This window comes from Macaca nemestrina, chromosome 8 (assembly GCF_043159975.1).
Source record: "Macaca nemestrina isolate mMacNem1 chromosome 8, mMacNem.hap1, whole genome shotgun sequence".
Classification (NCBI taxonomy): domain Eukaryota; kingdom Metazoa; phylum Chordata; class Mammalia; order Primates; family Cercopithecidae; genus Macaca; species Macaca nemestrina.
The window spans coordinates 126,984,411-127,004,240 of NC_092132.1; the positions used below are offsets into that span (position 1 = coordinate 126,984,411).

Here is a 19,830-nt window from a genome sequence, read left to right on the forward strand (position 1 = left end):
TGTGTGTGTGTGTGTGTGTGTGTGTGACAGAGAGAGCGGCGTGAGCCTGTGTGCTTGTGTGCTGAGTGCTGAGCCCTCATCCCCTCCTGGGGCCAGGCTTGCGTTTCACCTGCTGAATCGCTTGTGCTGGGCTGCCTGGGCTGTCAGTGGTGCCTGCATGAAGCTGCTCTGGCTGCCAGAGCTGGACAGCCCCAGGAAAACCCACCTCTCTGCAGAGCTTGCCCAGCCGTCCCTGGGAAGCCAGCTGCCTCTCACGTAAGTCCTCCGCTCGACGGGGTGTCTCTAAACCCTCACGCTTCAGCCTCTGTTTGACCATGAAATGAAGTGACTGAGCTCTATTCTGTACCTGCCACTCTATTTCTGGGGTGACTTTGTCAGCTGCCCAGAATGTCCAAGCCAGGCTGGTTCTCTGCATCCTTTGAATGACCTGTCTTCTTCTGTAACCACAGGTAAGAAAGGTGCCCAAGGCTTATGTTGCGGGTGGCATGCATGTGGAGAGATTGTGGATGTGGGGTCAAGGAAATACTAGCAGTTTCTGGGTACTCAGGAGAAATACTAGCAGTTTCTGGGTAGCAGTTTCTGGGTACTTATGTCGGAATGCTGGATGTCACCTGCTCCTAGAAATATTTTAGTCTCCTGGTTGTCCCTGCTGAGGCTGTCCACAGCCAGGTGACGATGAACACCTCCTGGCTAGGATGGCTAGCCCAGTCCCAGGAATAGTGGCTTTATTATACTGTATCTGCTCCTATGTCTTTATTACTGCTGTCTGTTTTTTTGTTCATTTATTTATTCATTCAGTAAATTGTCTATGTGCTTTAAAAGGGCTAAAAGACACCAATGCTATTTACTCACTTAGAAGGCAAATACCTTCCAAGGTTCTTCAAGTTCTTTACAGCTGGGCTTGTTCCAAGGCTGGCGTTTGTGAAGTGGATTCCTCCATCAGCTGGTGTGGTAGTTCAGATGACCTTCCAGATCCCACCCAACCTTGAGATGTTAAACTTCTGTGATTGAGCAAAGCAGATATAAAAGCTAGAAATATACCCTCTAGCCCCTAAGCACCTCTAGTGAATTTATTGGGAAGAAGAAACAGTACCAGTTTCTCTAATGGAGGGGCCTCTTTGGGAGTGTAGTGTTGCCAGTTGTGAAAAAGCTGAGACCCGTATGCTTGGGGAGGTTCTGGACGGTAGAAAGGAACCAGATGGGATGGAAGCAGCCTTTCGAGAGAAGGAAGTATTAGTAAAAAGAGGAGAATGTGGGCTGGTGGGTGGGAAGTTGAAAACAGCAGTAGTAGAACCATGGGCAGGGAAGTGAGCTCAAATCACCTTGACTTCCATAGAACCAGGATTCAAGCAGGCTAGAGATGCTGCAGTGAGTGTGGGGGTGGGGTGGGGGTGGCTGGCACTGGTGTACATGAGCAGCGACACAAGCCCAATGGGGACACTGATGTCCGAGCACTTTACATATGCAATCTCTTTTACATAGGCTTCTCTGTACACCCCATTCACCTAGACCCACTTTACAACCAGGGACCTCATTCCATTCTCTCCTCTTCCCCAAATCTGCCAATCCAGCCACTTAGAGGGTCAAAGTGTGCAGCTCTTTTTCTTTTGACATCTTCCTAACCAGAGGTGGAAGTTCCCTCTAATTACTGTCAATCACCTGGAACAATTCCTCCTTTGGTTTCCAGTGATAAGTTAAATGAAATGATATAGTGGGCTCATCACAGGGGGTGCAGATTTGAGGCATCTTGCTGGGAATACATCCTCTAGAGTCACCGCATCTTATTTGCACATTCTTCTGGGGGGTCCAGGGTGGCTCTCCTTGGATCTCTACATGATGCAATTTTAGTATGCCTGGATTCCTATCCTCACTAATGGAGAAAAAAAATCTCCTTTTAAAAAAATGCACTTGGTTAAAAGGTGAAACACATGATAGCTTTGGAATTTGCAACGATATTGATTGGCTGGATAAGAAAGTGAATCTGCACTAGAGGAACCTCCTAGAATCTGGGATCCAGGTGGACCTAGCTTTGGGGTGAGGTGCCTGTTCCCTCTCCTCACTTGTCCTCAACAGACCTCAGTCCTGATGGCGGCTTAACAATGACAGACACAGTGCTAGGGTCTACAGAACACAGGTGAGTACTGGCTGAGTTGCTTATATGAAATTGCCCCCCTAGTTAACACCACATTATAATTTATCACAGTCTAGTTTCGAAGCTAAAGATCTTAGCTTGAATCTCAGCTTCATCACTTTTTATCTATGTGGCTTTGGTCAACTTCTCTGAATATCAGTTTTTTTCTTTTTTTACTTACATGAAAGAGATAATAATATCTCTTCCCCACACCCTCCTAGGGGGTCATGTGAGGCCCAAATAGGTCAAAGCTGCAAAAGTACTTTGTAAATCTGAAAAAAACATAAATGCATGGTGTTCTTAGAAAGACCTTTTAGGAATTAACATCAGGGGCGATTCTGAAATCCTCATTCCCTGCACCAAATCAGCCCTGTGTTCTAATATCTGGCAAAAACTTTATGCCTGTATGAAAGTAGACATAAGCCATGGAATTTCACAACTCTTCTTTATTTTAACTAGCAAATGAAACTTCTAGATGGCACTGAGTCACATGTAAATGGGCATGAGATCTTTGAGGATCTTAAATCCTCCAGGGTAGAAAGGATGAAAGAGACAAGAGACAAGGAACCAGAATGGCAGCTTTGTGATTATCAGGTGTTTGAATGATTGTGGAGAGCAGAGAAAAAACCTCACCTCCTCTGCAGTTTCCCCTGGGTATTAACGAAATTTAATCTCTGATGACAACACTAGGGTCTCTAAACTCAAGTCAACCCAACTCAAGCATCTCTCAGACGCTGATGCAGATTCAGACTCCGGGAAGAGCTTCCCAATGTGGAGAGTTGTAAAAAGCCTGGAAAGGATGCCTTGGGGAACTTGGGACCTCCCTGGATGGCTTTGGAAGCAATGGGGCTAAATGAATAAAATCATGCCCCACATTAGGGGTGGATGAGTGGATGAGACTCTAGCATTTTCCTTCCTTTTGGTTCTTCTCTATTCAAGTTCACTCAGTTCCCTGTCCCTGGTGCCTGGCACACTGTTGGCCCTGATGAAGAATGAGGCAGTACATTCTCTTACAGTCCAAGCGTGAAACAACAACAACAACACAAAATGAATGAGATAGTGGAAAGATAAACAAAGAAAAGTCAACAATCACACTATGAGTGCAAATGTTTGAAGCCGTGCTGCTCCCCAAATTAAGTGACAAGCCTTGGTCTCCTTCTTCAGGCTCTCGGAGCCCTCCTCCTGCCCTGGGTACCTTTTGCAGGTGGCTCTGAATACGTGGAACCCACAAAGTGGGCTGGGGCTTTGCTTGGGGCTGGAGGGAAGAGGTGAATAAGATACAGTGGTCACCCTTAAGGAGCGACCTCACGACAGGAAGTTCCACTTTTCTCTGAAAGCCCCCATTTGACCTTTGAGATCAATGTGGCAATCCCATTTCCCGGGCCTCAGCCCTAAGGTGATTCCAGATGAACACAGCTGACTTTTAAAAAAATTATTATTGTGGTAAAATATGCATAACATAATTTACCAGTGTAACCATTATTAAGTGTATATACTTCATCGTGTTAAGAACATTCACATTGTTGTGCAGACATCACCACTGCCCATCTGCAGATTTTTTCATCATCCCAAACTGAAATTCTGCACCCATTGAACAACAGCCCCTCACTCCCCTCGCCCTAGCTCCTGGCACCCCCCCATGCTACTTTCTGTCTCTATGAATTTGACTATTCTAGGAACCTCCTATAAACGGAATCACAATGTCTTTGTCTTTTTGTAACTGGCTTATTTTACTTAGCATAATGTCCTCAAGGTTCATCCGTGTTGTAGCATGGATCAGAATTTCTGTCCTTTTTGAGGATAAATAATATTCCATTGTATGGATAGACCACATTTGTTTAACCATTCATCTGTCGCTGGATACCGGCGTTGCTTCCACTTTTTACACAGCTGATTGATGAACTGCACTGCATTCCGACGGAAGAGTGGAGTCAAATCTACACAGTTTGGGTGAGCTCCTGCTGCTGTGAGATGAGGGGAGGGTGCGTAAAACACACCACAGGTATTGCTGTCCACTTGAAAATTATTCTGATATTAAGTAACCGATACATGCTGATAGTGGGAAATTTGGAAAATGCAGAAAACTGTCAAAAAGAATAATATTCGCCTCTAATTCCTGTGCCCAGAGATAACACAGGTGATCTATTTATATGTAGAAAAGAGATTAAAAGAGAAAAGAGCAAGATGGTAATGCTAGCCCTCTCTGGTAATCAGGTAGCTGTGCTGTTTCCTTTGCAGTGGTCTGCTTGGGGGAAGTCCCCTGGGGACAAGCCCCTGCACCTTCGAGGGCCAGAGATCCCAGACCCTGCCACTGCGGTTCACCCGAGCCACAGAAGCTGCTGATGCCCAGGCTGGGGTGGGTGCTGTACAAGCATTCTGCATAATTTGCAGGGCGATGTGAGTTTACACATTATATAAAGCTGCACTCCTGAATGAGAGCTCTTGTGGGGCTGTGTATATCAGGCCTATCTGTGGAGAAACTTCCCACTGCCAGGACTCCCTGCTTCTTCCCCACGGAGGCACCGTTCTGGGAGAGCTTTGGGAGGCTCTCTCGGGCAGCTTATTCCATATACTGGGAACCACCAGCCTTTTCCACTTGCCAGCTGGGGATTTTCAGAGCCAGGAAGGAACCAGGAACCTCTAAGACTGGGACAAAGTGAGGAATCCCAGGGCAGGATGGGGTGTAGGGTGGCACGGAAGATAAGGGCAGCGGGTGGACAGGGGCAATATTCTCCCAAGGGAACAGAAGAAAAATGTAATCCTCTCTTTCCAACAAGTCTTTGAATTGAAACCTTCTGGGGAAATTGATGCAGGAGGGCCCTTTTCCCCCCAAACACTCTGGTGTCTGTGCTATAGTCAGTATACGACAGCAATTCCAACACATGAAATCCTTCCCACATTCCTCTTCTCCTACTTGACACAAACGGTCATTGTGCGATGCCACTGGATCATGGGCCCTGACAACCACAAGAGCAACCTGTTCCCTGATCAGCCCTCTGCAGTTCCCCAGGGACTTTCATGGACACAAATGACCCCGTTTGCTCCTGTCACTCCTCCCACAGGGCAGAAAGTGTTCGATCTTTATCTTAAGACAAAATCCCAGGGGGATTGAGTGACCTTTCACAGATCACCACCAGCCAGTGGTGGGGCCAGGACTCGAAGCCACGTTTGCCAGCACCAGCCCTGCTCTCATCTCCTGCCAGGAGGGTAGGATGGGTTGGTGCAACAGGCCCTGGAAGAGATGGAGGATTAGTGACGCCAGAAACACTGTTGAGAGGCTGGGTCAGGGTGGGTGGGAGGATGAGAATGACCAGATAAAAGTGGTTTCACAACCCCATGAATAATAATTCTGATTCTCTCATACCTGGTGGTTTACTTTGATTTTTACTTTCTTTTTGAGATGGGATTTTGCTCTGTTGCCCAGGCTGGAGTGCAGTGGCATGATCATAGCTCATTGCAGCCTTGATTTTCCCAGGCTCACGCGACCCTCCCTTCTTAGCCTCCCCAGTAGCTGAGATCATAGACACACGCCACTATGCCCAGCTAAGTTTTAATTTTTTTTGCAGAGACGGGGGATCTCACTATGTTGCCCAGGCTGGTTTTGAACTGCTGAGCTCAAACACTCCTTCTGTCTTGCTCCAAAAGAGCTGGAATTACAGGCATGAGCTACTGTGCCCAGTCCTTGGTTTATATTTTTAAAGCCACTTTTACCCTTATTCTTTTTTTAAAGTTGTGATTCAGTACACATAACATAAAATTGATCATTATTGGCATTCAGTACAACTGGAACAGTGTGCAGCCATCAGCACTATCTAGTTCCAGAACATTCTCACCCTCCCAAAGGAAATCCTGCACTCACTAGTTGTACCAAGAGCCATTGTTATCTCCCTAGACCGCACACACGATGTGTCCCTGAACACAAGGCCTCGCTCTTCTCCCCATGGGGGGCTGTTTCAAAAAATGCTAATTTGAATGTGTAAGCTTGTAAGGCAATAATGTTATTTTAGTGATATATATATATGATTTAAATCACACACTATATAAAATAATATTTTAAAACACTGCTTTTCCCGACTTTCCCAATTATGAAACATTCATTTCACATGAAACATTATGTTTACCCCGATCTTTGACATCCGTGTCCTTCTGGTCACTAGAACCCTTTGTGTATTGATTCTTCATGTTTGGCAAATATCATTGTCACCACAGTCAAGAGAGGTAGCTGCTGCTGCTTTTTTTTTTTTTTTTTTTTTTTTTTTGAGATGGAGTATTGCTCTGTCACCCAGGCTGGAGTGCAGTGGCACGGTCTCGGTTCACTGCAAGCTCCGCTCCCGGGTTCATGCCGTTTTCCTGCCTCAGCCTGCCAAGTAGCTGGGACTACAGGCGCCCGCCATTACGCCCGGCTATTTTTTTGTATTTTTAGTAGAGACAGGGTTTCACCATGTTAACCAGGATGGTCTCGATCTCCTGACCTCGTGATCCACCCGCCTCGGCCTCCCAAAGTGCTGCGATTACAGGCGTGAGCCACTGCGCGCCGGCCTAGCTGCTGCTTCTTAATCCACGAGGTGTTTGTTTATTTTTTAATAAGTTTTTTTGAGATATAATTAAAATACCATAAAATTCACCCATTTAAAGTGTGCAATTTGGTGAATTTTAGTATATTCACACATCTGTGCAATACCACACCATCTAGTTCCAGAGCTCTCTTATCCCCTCTAAGGGAAACTCAGTGATCATTAAGCAGTCACTTCCCATCCCTCCCTCCTGCCACCCCACAACCACTAATCTACGTCTGTCTCTATAGATTTGCCTGTTCTACATATTCCATATCAATGGGATCATACATTGTGTAGGAAAAACCACAAACTGTTTTTCTCTGCTCTCACTCCACAACAATCAACACGGAAAACTTCTGTGACTTCTCCCCACCCACAAGCAAGCAGTCAGTTCTGCAGCAGAGATCAGCTGGGTGCCTTCTAATTCAATTCAGACACCATCCACCTGGAGACAGCTCAGATCCCACACGTCGAGGGCTCAGTTCCCAACACTGCCCCCCAATGTCAATGCCGATCACAAGTCCTGGGTTGTTTTACCTGTGCTTCCAACCCACTGGCTATAAATTGGGGTTCCCATGACTCCCTCCTTGGGTTCGACTAACTTGCTAGAATGGCTCACAGAACTCAGGGAAACACTGGTTTACTAGCTTATAAGAGATAGTGTAAGATACAGGTGACAAGATGCATACAGCAAGGTTTGGCAAGGGGCACAGAGCTTCCATACCCTCCCTGGGCTCATCACCCCTCAGGAACCTCCAATGTTCTGCTACTTAGAAACTCTTTAAAACCTGTTCTTTCAGGTTTCTATGGAGGCTTCATCATGCAGCATGATTGATTAATCCAGTGGTCATTGGCGATCAGCTTAACCTTTAGCTCCTCTCCTGTCCCTGGAGGTTTGAGGGGCGGGGCTGAAAGTCCTAACCCTATAAAGCCTGCCTTTGTCTTCCTGTGACCAGCCCCATCTTGCAGCTGCCTAGGGGCTGCCAGCCACCGGTCATGCAAAAAGTCATCATTTTGCAGATTCCAAGTATCTTAGGAGTTGTATTCCAGGAAATAGGATTGAAGACCAAATACATATTTTACATATCATCTTCAGTACGTGGCTTTTTACCACTGGCTTCTGGTACTTTGCAGAATGCTTTCTAGGTTCCTCCATGGTGTAGCAAGTGTCAGCACCTCAGTCCTTTTTATGGTGGAATCATGTTCCGTTGTAAGGATTTACTGCCTTTTTTCCATCCATTCATCAGCTAATGGACATTTGTTTGGACAAAAGGCTGTTTCCGCCCTTTAGATCTTGTGAATAGTACCCTGATTCTTTTATTGATCACTCTTTGCAGTATGATTATCCCCATTTTACAGATGACCACTGAGGCAAAGCAATGGGGACCTCGGTCCCATCTTGTGCCCTCCTTTGTCCAGCAGGTCAGGGCTGGTCTTAGGGCAGAGTCGCTGGCTGACTGGAGAAAGAGGAAGAGGCTGATTCCTCAATAAGCCAGGGAGAGCCCAGGAGCGCTTAACTGCTGAGAAGCCTGCTGAGGGCCTTTTGCTCACATTTCATGCCTGTGTAGAACGTGAGAAACAGAAATATGCCTGTGTCAAGGATACACGACCCTAAGAGCCCTTTCTTGGGCTTGCTCAGGTTTGGTGGTGAGAGGAAGCCTCGCAGAATCCAGCAGCAGCTCTGCTGGAGACATGGTCTGAGGTGCAACCCACAGTGAAGCCCTGACCTGACCTCCTGATGCTCAGGGGAAGCCATGGGCCCCTCCCGTCCTGCGTTCCTGTCCTTCACAAAGCTCAGTCTGTGGTGGCTCCTTCTGACCCCAGCAGGTGAGTGCTTGTCACCTGTCATTGTAAGACTTCATCTCACGCCTGTTGGCTCACAAACTGTAGGAAGGAGTCTGCAGGTGGACTCGTTGCAACCGTCAAAGCTGCAGGGGACTTCAGAGGCCATCAGCCGGGTGGCTGGTTCCACTGGGAGAGGTGGAGGGGCGGTCACAGCTCTGACGTTAGCATCTGTGTCACCTTAAATGTCCCCAAGCTTCAATGTCCTCAGCTGCAAAATGCAAATAGTATTGTGTACTTCCCAGGCCTATTGTGAGGATTAAACGAAAGTTTGTGACCAGAATCCGGGATACAGGAGGCACTCGGGATGCAGCGCTTTCTGTCCCAGATGGTGCTGACACGTTTTTCTGGGATTTGGAGCTGTAGTTCTCGACTTGCTTGGACAGCAGAGCCCTGAAGGGGTGAAGCTGTTTTCTGAACACAGTGAAAACTGACATGAGTGATGTCATAGAAACATTTTGAAAAGCTTTGTTTATCTGATAGGAAGTGGCACATGCCCATGGTTTAAGAAAAAATTGGGGAGGATCCCAAAGCGGTCTATTTCCCTGTTAGCATTAATGGTTCATCCAACAAGTGGGTGGGAACGGGAGACTGCTGACCCTGGCCAGGCTCACTGCAATGCTGGAGCCCTTCTCCCTGCAGCCCCTGACTTAGACCAGGCATCTCTTTCACTTCCCTGTCCCCGCAGGGGCTCCTCCATATGGGGCTGAATCTTGTCTGTAGATTCATGTTTCCCTACTTCCCTGCCTCTGCCCCTTCCCCTCGACCCCTGCAGCACTAGTTCCCGCTCCTTTCTTCTCTAACATCACAAAGCAGTTGACCTTTCCTGAGGTCCCACGACCCCACAGCCTACTCATGCTGTGCTCAGCTCTGATAGACATTATCATCTGCCATCTTCAACGGTGTTTTGAGATAGGTTCTGGATAAGTATCCCCATTTTACAGATGAGCAAACTGAGGCTCAATGAGGCTGAGTGGCTCTGATTTGATAGCAGGTGGAGAGGAAGCCAAGCGCCCACCTCCCAGGGCTCCTGGAGACCCCCTCTCCTCTCCCAGTCCCACGGCGTTGCCGCAGGGAGGATCCCATACCCAGGCTGAGGACCGGCTCTTCAAACACCTCTTCCGGGGCTACAACCGCTGGGCGCGCCCGGTGCCCAACACTTCAGACGTGGTGATTGTGCGCTTCGGACTGTCCATCGCTCAGCTCATCGACGTGGTGCGCCTGTCCTCCCACCCCTGGACCCGGGGAAGGAGATCCCAGACCACCCACCACTTCCCGCCACCCCCAACCACTTCCCGCCCCCCTCCCCCTTCCTCTACCCCGGCCGCACAGCAGTGACCTGGGTTGGCGGCGGGGACGGCTCTTCCCGGGGCTGCTACACCCTTCCCTCTCCCAGCTCTGGAGCTCCCTCCTAGGAGGGCATTGATTGGCAGCAGTGCCTGTGCGATCCTGGAGAATCTGAGTCAGGGTGGGGTTTCAGAGCGGATGGTGGGCGGGATGGGCTTGGGGTGTCCTATCAGAGGGTCTGAAACAGCCCATCCCACTCCACCCTGTCTTCTGGGACTGGGCCAACCCCTCTAATTGCTCCTGTCTGTCTCTGGGCCAGGATGAGAAGAACCAAATGATGACCACCAACGTCTGGCTAAAACAGGTGAGGGCCCCTCCTCCCGTCCAGGCAGGAGCCTACTGGGAATCCATGGACCCCAGACCCCCCTAGGACTTCTTCGCTAGTGAAAGACCAAGGAACAGCAAGACCCTGAACTTAGTTTACCAAGCAGATGCCACATGGGATGTTCCCAAAGCTGACTTTTTCCACAGGGCCTGTGTTCTTGGTGGCTAGACTTGAGTCTAGTGCCTGAGAAGGTTGCCTCAGGCACTAGAAAGCCACGTGGTGCTCTCCTGGGAGCAGGCATCCATTCATCCCTGCTACTTTGGAATCCTCCCCAAAGCCCGAGGAGGGGTTCATTCTGTCCATTTTACAGCTCAGGAGAGCAGGAAGCAGAGAGCAGCTGGCCTGGAAAAGGGGGCCCAGCTGTGCCTGACTCCGAGCCCCAGGCTCCTACGAGAGAACGCTGAGTGCTTAATGTCTATGCTGCCACTCAAATACCCCCAAACTTACAGGCTCACAGCAGTTCCTAGCTCACTGTATCTTATGGCTTTATGGCCAGGAGTTTGGGTGGTTTCTTCTGCTTCACATGGTGACCACTAGGGTTACTTGGTGGTATTTGAGTGAGGGTTCATCTGGTCTGGAGGGTCTAAGACAGCTTAATTCACACATATGTCCCTTAGCGGGGATGTCCGGAAGGCTCTGGAAGGTGCTGGAAGGCTGGACTCAGATGGGCCCCTCGTCCCCTTCAGGCACCCTCAGGGTCTCTCCAGCAGGGGAGTCAGATTTCTTGCCTAGTGGTTCAGGGAATCCAGAGTGAGGGTCCCAAGAGACAGGGAGTAAAAGAAACTGGGCCAGCATTGATCTTGTTGTATACTACTGGTCAAGACAGTCATAGAACCCAGTTAGACTCAGGAAAGGACGCACAGATCCCGCTCAGGTCGGAATCTTCCCTCCCTCTGATGCCATAATCCAGGAGCTGTTAGGGGTCACTTGGCTCATCTTTACGGATGTGACAACTGAGGGCCAGAGGGAAGCAGGAACTTGGAAGCTACCCAGTCATGTGGTGTGTGTGTGTGCAGGGAGGCAAGACTAGAACTTGGGTTGACCCAATTGTCCCCATGGGCTGGTCACCTGGGCTTCAGGGTTGGGGTGGCAGGGCAAGGAAGGAGTACTGGAGTATGAGTCAGGCCAGTCAGCAATGCCTCTGATTAGCTTGTGATACTGGGTGAGCTACGTAACCCCTCAGAGCCTCAGTTTCCTCATCTGCAAAATGAGGATAACGCAGTCTACTACCACATGCCTGGGAGGATTAATGTACCCCAATTTGGTGTGGGTGCCTCAAAATGTTGGTTGGACCTGAAAACTTGACAGATGGAATACAGAGAGAATACGAACCTGATGGAGGCAGGGGGACTGACTTGGACCTGCCTTGGTGGAGGCCTTGGAGGCAGGGCTCTGATCCCATCTCTGGTGGAACTCCTGTGGGGCACTTGGGAGTGCAGTTGGAAGGTCCCAGGGTAACTCCCCTGCCTCACTGTATGCCTCTGGCAGGTTGATTTTCCTGTCTCTGGTCCTCAGTTTGCTCATCTGCTAAATGGGGGAGATGCTTTCACTTGCTCTGCATTCCCTGCTTAGCTGTCCCATGGAGGCTTTTGCTAGATGGAGAGTATAAAACAAACCATAAACTGTGATGCACTAAAAATGAGAGACTTCACTAGAGATGAGTGAGGTGGCCCACCAAGGTCATCCAGCCAGGGATTGGCAGAACGAGGACTAGAGGCAGGACAAGGGTGAACTTCATGTGCCCAGGACCTTGACTACTAAAGTCCAGGCAAAGCGAGAAGGTTGGTTACTTGCTAAGAGCCCGTTCCCAGCACCGCAGCTCCCTCCACTATTCTGGGCTGGGTGGGGAGCCCTGGCTGCTCCAAGGGGGCTGCTTGGCCCAATTCTGGGCATCCCTGGGGTGTGCTAGCTTTGCCCTAGGCTGCTCCCTGAAAGCGAGGTTGACACAACTTCCTCCCCACGCACAGGAGTGGAGCGACTACAAACTGCGCTGGAACCCCGCCGATTTCGGCAATATCACATCTCTCCGGGTCCCTTCTGAGATGATCTGGATCCCCGACATTGTCCTCTACAACAAGTAGGAAGCCATTGGGGTCCTGGGGGGATGAGGGGAGGCCAACTGGCAGGGGCCGGGTCCATGGCCTTGGGAGGGGCACCCCTGGTGTCAGCTTCCTCGCCTCCTTCTCGACTGCTTTGCTGAGCATGTCTCCCCCACCTCTCTCTTTATTCTTTCATTTCTTTTCTTTTGTTCTCACTCTACACCAAAATGAATGGCAGATGAGCACCTGTTAGGTATCGATGCCTGGCACTGTGCTAGAGGAACGGAGATTTGTCAATACGGAGTATTCTTTGAGAAATGTGGTGCAGGCTCTAAAAACAATGCCTTGGGGTTGAAGTTGTGAGGGGTGGCAGTGTTGGTCAGACAGGCAGGCAGCATCGGCCAACACCTTCAAAGGCCATGCACTTCCTTGGCGTGCAGTTTCCTTTTTCCCAATCACGTTATTTTGTAGTTGTCTTCAAGACTAAAAAGGAGTAATCTTTGACCGCAATGTCAAGAAGTTAATTGAAGGCAGAGGAGTCTAAAGAGAGCCCCAGTGGACAAAAGAAAAATCAACAAAAAATATTTTGATGGAATAAATAGACATCTATAATTTCATTTCTGTATTTGGTATCAGGCAATTCTTCCCTTAGAAGTTAAGAAGTTAAAATGAAAAGATGTTTGGTGTTACGTTCATCTAAAAATGTTTTCTAAGGTGGGGCTATAGAGCATGGCTTCTTTGAGTTATAAATAGGTATGAAAAAGGGTTCTGTGGTCAAGTAATTTTGGATAACATTGCATGTAACACCCACCCCCATCCCCACCCAAGTCTTTTGGAAAATGGCAGAGCACAATAGCGTTTTAAAAATGTTATTAGAAGTCCTGCAGCAAAGACATCCACCCAGCCCAGCATTTCCCAATTCATTTGATCCTACTTTGGAAATGCTATTTTTAAAGAAAGAAATAAAAGGAAAAATGACCCATTTCTGGATTGTTTGTCTTCAGACGGGTCAGATGGTTTTTTTACACTGTCCAGTTCTGGTCAGAACTAAGCCCTTTCACCTAAGTCACTTTGGTGAACACGTGTTCATCCTGAGTTCTCACACTGGCAGCTCTCACATCTCAGGTGCCTAGTGTTTGTAGCTGCTGCGGGACTCACGAACTCCCCACCCTGTCATATCTCTGTACCCCATAGCTGGCACCCAGGATCCTCTGGTTTCTGTTTTCTTTAGGGGTGGCAGAGGTCAGGAGCAAAGTCCTACATCAACTATGACTTTGAGTTTGAGGATTACCCAATAAGACTTCAGCTAGTGTTACTTGATTAATTACAAGAAATTTTTTTGGGGGGGTACAAAATTCCAAGCCAAAGTCCTGCTGACATTTAGAAAAGGCTCCCCTCCACCCAGATACCCCACTCAAGGTTAACAGGAAGGCGTCAAAGAGTTTGCCAGGTTCCTTCCCCCAAATGAGCACATGTTGCCATCTAGTGGTCATTGTGTGTGACACGATGCTTTAAAACAATTTTGTTTTTGCCTGGGCGCGGTGGCTCACCCAGTACTAATCCCAGTACTTTCGAGGCTGAGGCAGGCGGATTACGAGGTCAAGAGACTGAGACCATCCTGGCTAACATGGTGAAACCCTGCCTCTACTAAAAATACAAAAATTAGCCGGGCATGGTGGTGTGTGCCTGTAGTCCCAGCTACTCGGGAGGCTGAGGCAGGAGAATCGCTTGAACCCGAGAGATGGAGGTTGCCGTGAGCCGAGATCACACCCCTGCACTCCAGCCTGATGACAGAGTGAGACTCCGCCTCAAAAAAGAATTTTTTTTTTTAACTTTTGTCTCAAGGTATTTGTTACTGCCTTACAAAGTTCCTATTTCCAGCCTGCCTGTATCTCTACCATGGAACTACTCCATGGGGGATTAAGGCCCCCTGTTCCCAAGCACTCTTCTGATTTCTTGGATTTTAGAATTGGCTGTGGGAATTAGAGGGGGAGGGAGGATGGTTAAAGACTAGAGCAGGAGTCCACTGAGCCACCTCCTGGTGGAATCAGGAGCTGAGGTTTCCAGGAAGTGCTGCCTGACTGGTCACCACTATTCCAGTGTCCCCAGACTCCTTGTGGGCCCTTGAATGCCTAGTCCCACAATACCCCTGATTCACACTCTCTGTCCCTGTGCGAGCCTCTACCGGAAAGCTCTCTGCCCATGTCTCAGCCAAATGCTGCCATCAGTCAAGGCCTTTTCCAAATGGCAGGCTTCTCGATGACCCTGCTCACCTCCCAGATTTCCCCCAAAGGGCCCGGGGAGCACCCAGTCCGCCCTCCTAGTGTTGCCAGCTGCCTCCCTGATGTTGCAGCGGTTCCTGGAGACGTCTCATCTCCTCATGGCTCCTTAAGGGCAGGGACCTTTCTCATATTCCTCTTCTGCACAGCTCTGGTACCGGCCCTAGTGGATGAGGGGCTCAAAAACACATGTTAAATGGATACATTCAAGGGAGTATCTTCACCCGCAAAGATGTTAAGTCTCTTCTGAGCAAGGATGATCCCAGGTGGAAAGGGATCGCCCTCCTGAGGGGCCGACTCATCATCTGCTAGGGAAGAAAAACAGACTCATAGATATCACTCTAAAATATTAAATGTTCAGCGCACAGGAGGACAGCTTTGACCCACTGCGATATCATCTCCGCCCAGCCAATCAGCAGCAAGCACCTGGCCACACCCACCCCTTCCCCAAAACTGCCTTTGAAAAACCCCTAACCTGCGAAGTTTGGAAGAGATGCTTTGAGCGCTATCTCCATCTCCCCTGTGGTGTGGCTGGCCTTGTGTCTATTCAACTCTTTCCTTACTGCAAATGAAATAAAATATTAAATGACTAAAAATAGGCAATCAAATGACATATACCCCATGATCACAAATATATATGATTGTCATATATTGATAATGTATACATAATCGTTTTACATTTTATATACACATATTTATCATCAAAATGTTATTAGTGGTTGTTTTTAGAACTCTTGGTACTTCTCTCTATTCCTCACAATTCCTCCTTTTGTATTGGAAAAGGTAGTAATTGACAAGACAGCTCAGTGGCTATAAATGTGTGTGCCGGGGGAGACTTACACACTTGTATAAATAAACCCCACCAGGGTGACCGGGTCTGACTTGGTTCTTGGGGTTCCCCTGTTGCCAGCTCTCTGAGTAGCTTGGCTCAGGCAGGTGGGTGTGCAGGGGTCTCCCCAGCTCCTCTCCTCTCCCCAGTGCAGATGGGGAGTTTGCAGTGACCCACATGACCAAGGCCCACCTCTTCTCCACGGGCACTGTACACTGGGTGCCCCCGGCCATCTACAAGAGCTCCTGCAGCATCGACGTCACCTTCTTCCCCTTCGACCAGCAGAACTGCAAGATGAAGTTCGGCTCCTGGACTTATGACAAGGCCAAGATCGACCTGGAGCAGATGGAGCAGACGGTGGACCTGAAGGACTACTGGGAGAGCGGCGAGTGGGCCATTGTCAATGCCACGGGCACCTACAACAGCAAGAAGTACGATTGCTGTGCCGAGATCTACCCTGATGTCACCTACGCCTTTGTCATCCGGCGGCTGCCACTCTTCTACACCATCAATCTCATCATCCCCTGTCTGCTCATCTCCTGCCTCACCGTGCTGGTCTTCTACCTGCCCTCCGACTGCGGCGAGAAGATCACGCTGTGCATCTCGGTGCTGCTGTCGCTCACCGTCTTCCTGCTGCTCATCACCGAGATCATCCCGTCCACCTCGCTGGTCATCCCGCTCATCGGCGAGTACCTGCTGTTCACCATGATCTTCGTCACGCTGTCCATCGTCATCACCGTCTTCGTGCTCAATGTGCACCACCGCTCCCCCAGCACCCACACCATGCCCCGCTGGGTGCGGGGGGCCCTTCTTGGCTGTGTGCCCAGGTGGCTTCTGATGAACCGGCCCCCGCCACCCTTGGAGCTCTGCCACCCCCCAGGCCTGAAGCTCAGCCCCTCTTATCACTGGCTGGAGACCAACGTGGATGCTGAGGAGAGGGAGGTGGTGGTGGAGGAGGAGGACAGATGGGCGTGTGCAGGTCACGTGGCCTCCTCTGTGGGCACCCTCTGCAGCCACGGCCACCTGCACTCCGGAGCCTCAGGTCCCAAGGCTGAGGCTGTGCTGCAGGAGGGTGAGCTGCTGCTGTCACCCCGCATGCAGAAGGCACTGGAAGGCGTACACTACATTGCCGACCACCTGCGGTCTGAGGATGCTGACTCTTCGGTGCGTTGGGGTTGGGAGAGGGGCCAGCCTAGGTGACCCCATCTACTTAGCGGGGAACCACCTTACCACAGAGTGTGAGCTTGGGCAGCCCAGGCCCCTCCCGTGAGGACCCACTTCCCTCAGTCATGGTCCTTAGAAGTATGGAATAAATAGTGAGAGAGCACATGTAGCTGGCCCCTCTGAGGACATTTATTGGCAGGTGGCAGTTTACACACCATGGGGTCAGGCATGAGCAGCTCAGCCTAATAGGGAGCCTGAGAGCCAGAGAGGGAGGACCCTGCTGCTGAACCCCATGCCTCCCTCAGGCCGCCAGCTCCCACCATTGCCTTGGAGGTGGCGGGAAGCAGGGGGAGCATTTCAGGAGAGACCTAGAAAGTCAGCTGCTGCAGCGTCAGCCTTTGTCTTTTGTCTTGGATGGTCTCTTCCTCTGCTTTCTTGTTTATGGACTCTTGAGGATCTTGCAAACTTCACTCTTCAACCACAAACCCTGCAGATTCTTGGTTGTGCCAGGTGGACTCCACTCCCCCACCCCTGCCATGGCATTGGCCACACCCTAACCCCTGCCCCAGCCCCTGTCTGCCATTGTTACATGAGCAGGCCACTACTGTAGCACAGGCCTCCTCCTGATGGAGACAGGCACAGGGAACAGGGTTCCTGGGGAGGAAGGAGGGCGGAGGGAGGGAGGGAGGGAGGACAGGCTGAACCAGATGAGTTTGAGTTGGGTCAGGGCCACTACTCTACCACTACTCTTATCAGCCTAGAGAAGGATGAAAGGCTGGGAGGTTATTTTGAGTGGCCTTGGTGAATAGATAAGGAAATTAATCATGATGTCATCCAGGAGCAGTGAAGAATCCAGGCTCCATTGTCTGGGCTGTGAGCCCAAGTTCTACAAAGCCCCTGCTCCACCCCCAGCCTGCCAGGGGTCCCAGCCACCTTCGCCTGTTTCCCTCTCCCCAGCTCCAGCAAGTGGGTGAGGAGGCAACCTGTGGGCAGCAAAGTCCGGTGTTGCATTGAAGTCACTGCAGACTCCCTAGAAGGGCCCATGCCCCTGGGTGGTCCTGCCGCCTCCTTGCGTCCCTCTAGCCTCCTTTACCTATAGTCTGGGAGCAAAACATGGACATGTGGAGGGGCTGGGATGGGAGGGGAATCATCAGGGGAGCCTTGAAACTGCCCGTCCCTCCCCTCCACCCACCCTGCTCCGTGCGCTGACCTTTGCTCCCCAAGGTCTCTGTGGGGCAGTTACTGCTGCCCCCAGTGGCCATCTGTGCAGGGGCTGTGCATGGGGGGAACCCATCCCCTTTCCTGGGCCTGGCCCCCGTCACTGTGTGCTGTCTTCCCCACAGGTGAAGGAGGACTGGAAGTATGTCGCCATGGTCATTGACAGGATCTTCCTCTGGCTGTTTATCATCGTCTGCTTCCTGGGGACCATCGGCCTCTTTCTGCCTCCATTCTTAGCTGGAATGATCTGACTGCACCTCCCTCAAGTTGGCTCCCAGGGCACCCCCGCTGGCCATCTTTTGACCATCTCTGCTGCAGCTGCTTCTAGTGTCCTCTTTGGGGTGAGCAGGTGTCTCTCTGCGGAGTCTGGACACTGACCCAGGCATTGCAGGCTTCCATCCAGCTTAACATTATTGTACCAGGGCTGAGAGCCTGCTGGGTGCAGACTCCTGTTTTGGATACTGAGGAGCTAGGGAAGCTCTGCAGAAGGTCACAATAGTGTGGTGACCAAGTGGGGCAGAGTAAGATTCTCCTGGAGGAGCAGTGCAGACCCTAAGTGACAGAAGGGTCAACCAGGGGGACAGTGGGGCCAGGGTGACAAGGAAGGGAATGCAGACCTCAAAGGAGGGGCCATGGGGGCAAAGGGGAGGGTTCCTTGGGGGTGGAAGGGCTCTGAACAATGTTTAGACTTGGGAATGAGCCCGAAGTGCCAGGGAGAACAGCCAGGTGAGGTAGGAGGTTGGAGAGCCAGGTGGGGTCTCTCTCAGCCAGGCTGGGGATGAAGTTCGGAGTCTGTCCGAGTTGCAGGGTGCTGAGCTGTACGATCCAGCAGGGGAGTAATAAGGGCTCTTCCGGAAGGGGAGGAAGCGGGAGGCAGGGCCTGTACCTGAGGTGGATGTGCAGGGCAGATCTTCCCTACCGGGGAGGGACGGATTGTTGGATACAGGTGGCTGGGCTATTCCATCCATCTGGAAGCACATTTGAGCCTCCAGGCTTCTCCTTGACGTCATTCCTCTCCCTTCCTTGCTGCAAAATGGCTCTGCACCAGCCGGCCCCCAGGAGGTCTGGCAGAGCTGAGCCATGGCCTGCAGGGCCTCCATATGTCTGTACATGCGCAGCGGGCAAACGTGAAAGCCCATCCTGAGCTGCTCCTGACCCAACTCAAACTCATCTCGTTCGGCCTGTCCTCCCTCCCTCCCTCCGCCCTCCTTCCTCCCCAGGAACCCTGTTCCCTGTGCCTGGCTCCATCAGCATGAGGCCTCACTTGGGAGTTGAAGATCTTTGCCTTTAGTTCCTTTGATTCTGAACTTCTCAAGGGCAGGACCTCTGCCTGTTATTTTTCCCATCCCCAGCACCTAGCACAGCACCGGGTGAGTGGGTCAGCACTTAAGGCGTTTGTTCTGAGTGGCTGAGGGGAGCAAGCTGGATTGTTTGGGCCCCAGGACTGCTATGTAGATGGCAAAGCTGTGATCCCATCCCTTATCAGCCTGGCCCGTCTCTCCCAGAGCCCCAGGGTGTGTTGACCTGCTCTGAACCCCTCAGAGCCGCCTGTGTGTGCACTTTGGAAGGCACCACCCCAAAGCCTGAGGCTGCACCCGGGATCCCAGGCCTAGCTGCTGCTCCTGGGATCGGGCAGCAAACCTCTCCCCAGCTCTGTCCAGACCAGAGGGTGGGACCTTGGCAGCTAACAGATGTGGGCACTGGCTTCTTGGGACAGTGTGGAGGCTCCAGGCAGGAAGCCGACCAGGGCGAGCTTCCAGTTTCCTTTTGGTCCTAGGGGTCCCCTCCTTCCAAACCCCGAAATATCTCTCCCTGACACTCCCAGCCTGCCTGTGACACCCTGGCCCACGCCCTGCCACGCCTCATTCCTCTCCCACTATCCCCTGCTCATGGCCCATCTGGTTTCTGTCTCCTGTCTACTCCTATGCATGCAGCCCCCAGCCTCCCCTCTCCTCCCGCTTGCTCTCCGGAGGCCTCAGGCTCCCAGACCCACTCTCCTGAGACAGTGATGTTCACTCCTGTTGTCCACATCTCCCATCCGTCTTGCATGTGAATAAAGAGATTAAATAAAGCTGCACCTACTGCTTACTCAACTGTGTG

The 19,830-nt window shown here is 50.8% G+C and overlaps 1 protein-coding gene across 12 annotated transcripts; it reads left to right on the plus strand.

Annotated features, from left to right (window-relative positions):
* On the plus strand, nucleotides 1-19,818 carry LOC105482018 (cholinergic receptor nicotinic alpha 2 subunit). Of its 12 annotated transcripts, none has more exons than XM_071068472.1 (9): nucleotides 1-449; nucleotides 4,022-4,081; nucleotides 4,370-4,528; nucleotides 8,327-8,514; nucleotides 9,524-9,744; nucleotides 10,136-10,180; nucleotides 12,169-12,278; nucleotides 15,498-16,512; nucleotides 17,856-18,341. In XM_071068472.1, the coding sequence occupies exons 4-9, from the start codon at nucleotides 8,442-8,444 to the stop codon at nucleotides 17,979-17,981; spliced, it is 1,590 nt and encodes a 529-aa protein (XP_070924573.1). In that variant the 5' UTR covers nucleotides 1-449; nucleotides 4,022-4,081; nucleotides 4,370-4,528; nucleotides 8,327-8,441; the 3' UTR covers nucleotides 17,982-18,341. The 12 variants fall into 12 exon arrangements, with proteins under 12 accessions (XP_070924573.1, XP_070924574.1, XP_011740169.2 ...); XM_011741867.2 differs by having other exon boundaries at nucleotides 2-449; nucleotides 9,521-9,744; XM_011741868.2 differs by having other exon boundaries at nucleotides 2-449; nucleotides 4,370-4,487; nucleotides 9,521-9,744.
* Nucleotides 19,819-19,830: the final 12 nt, after the last annotated feature.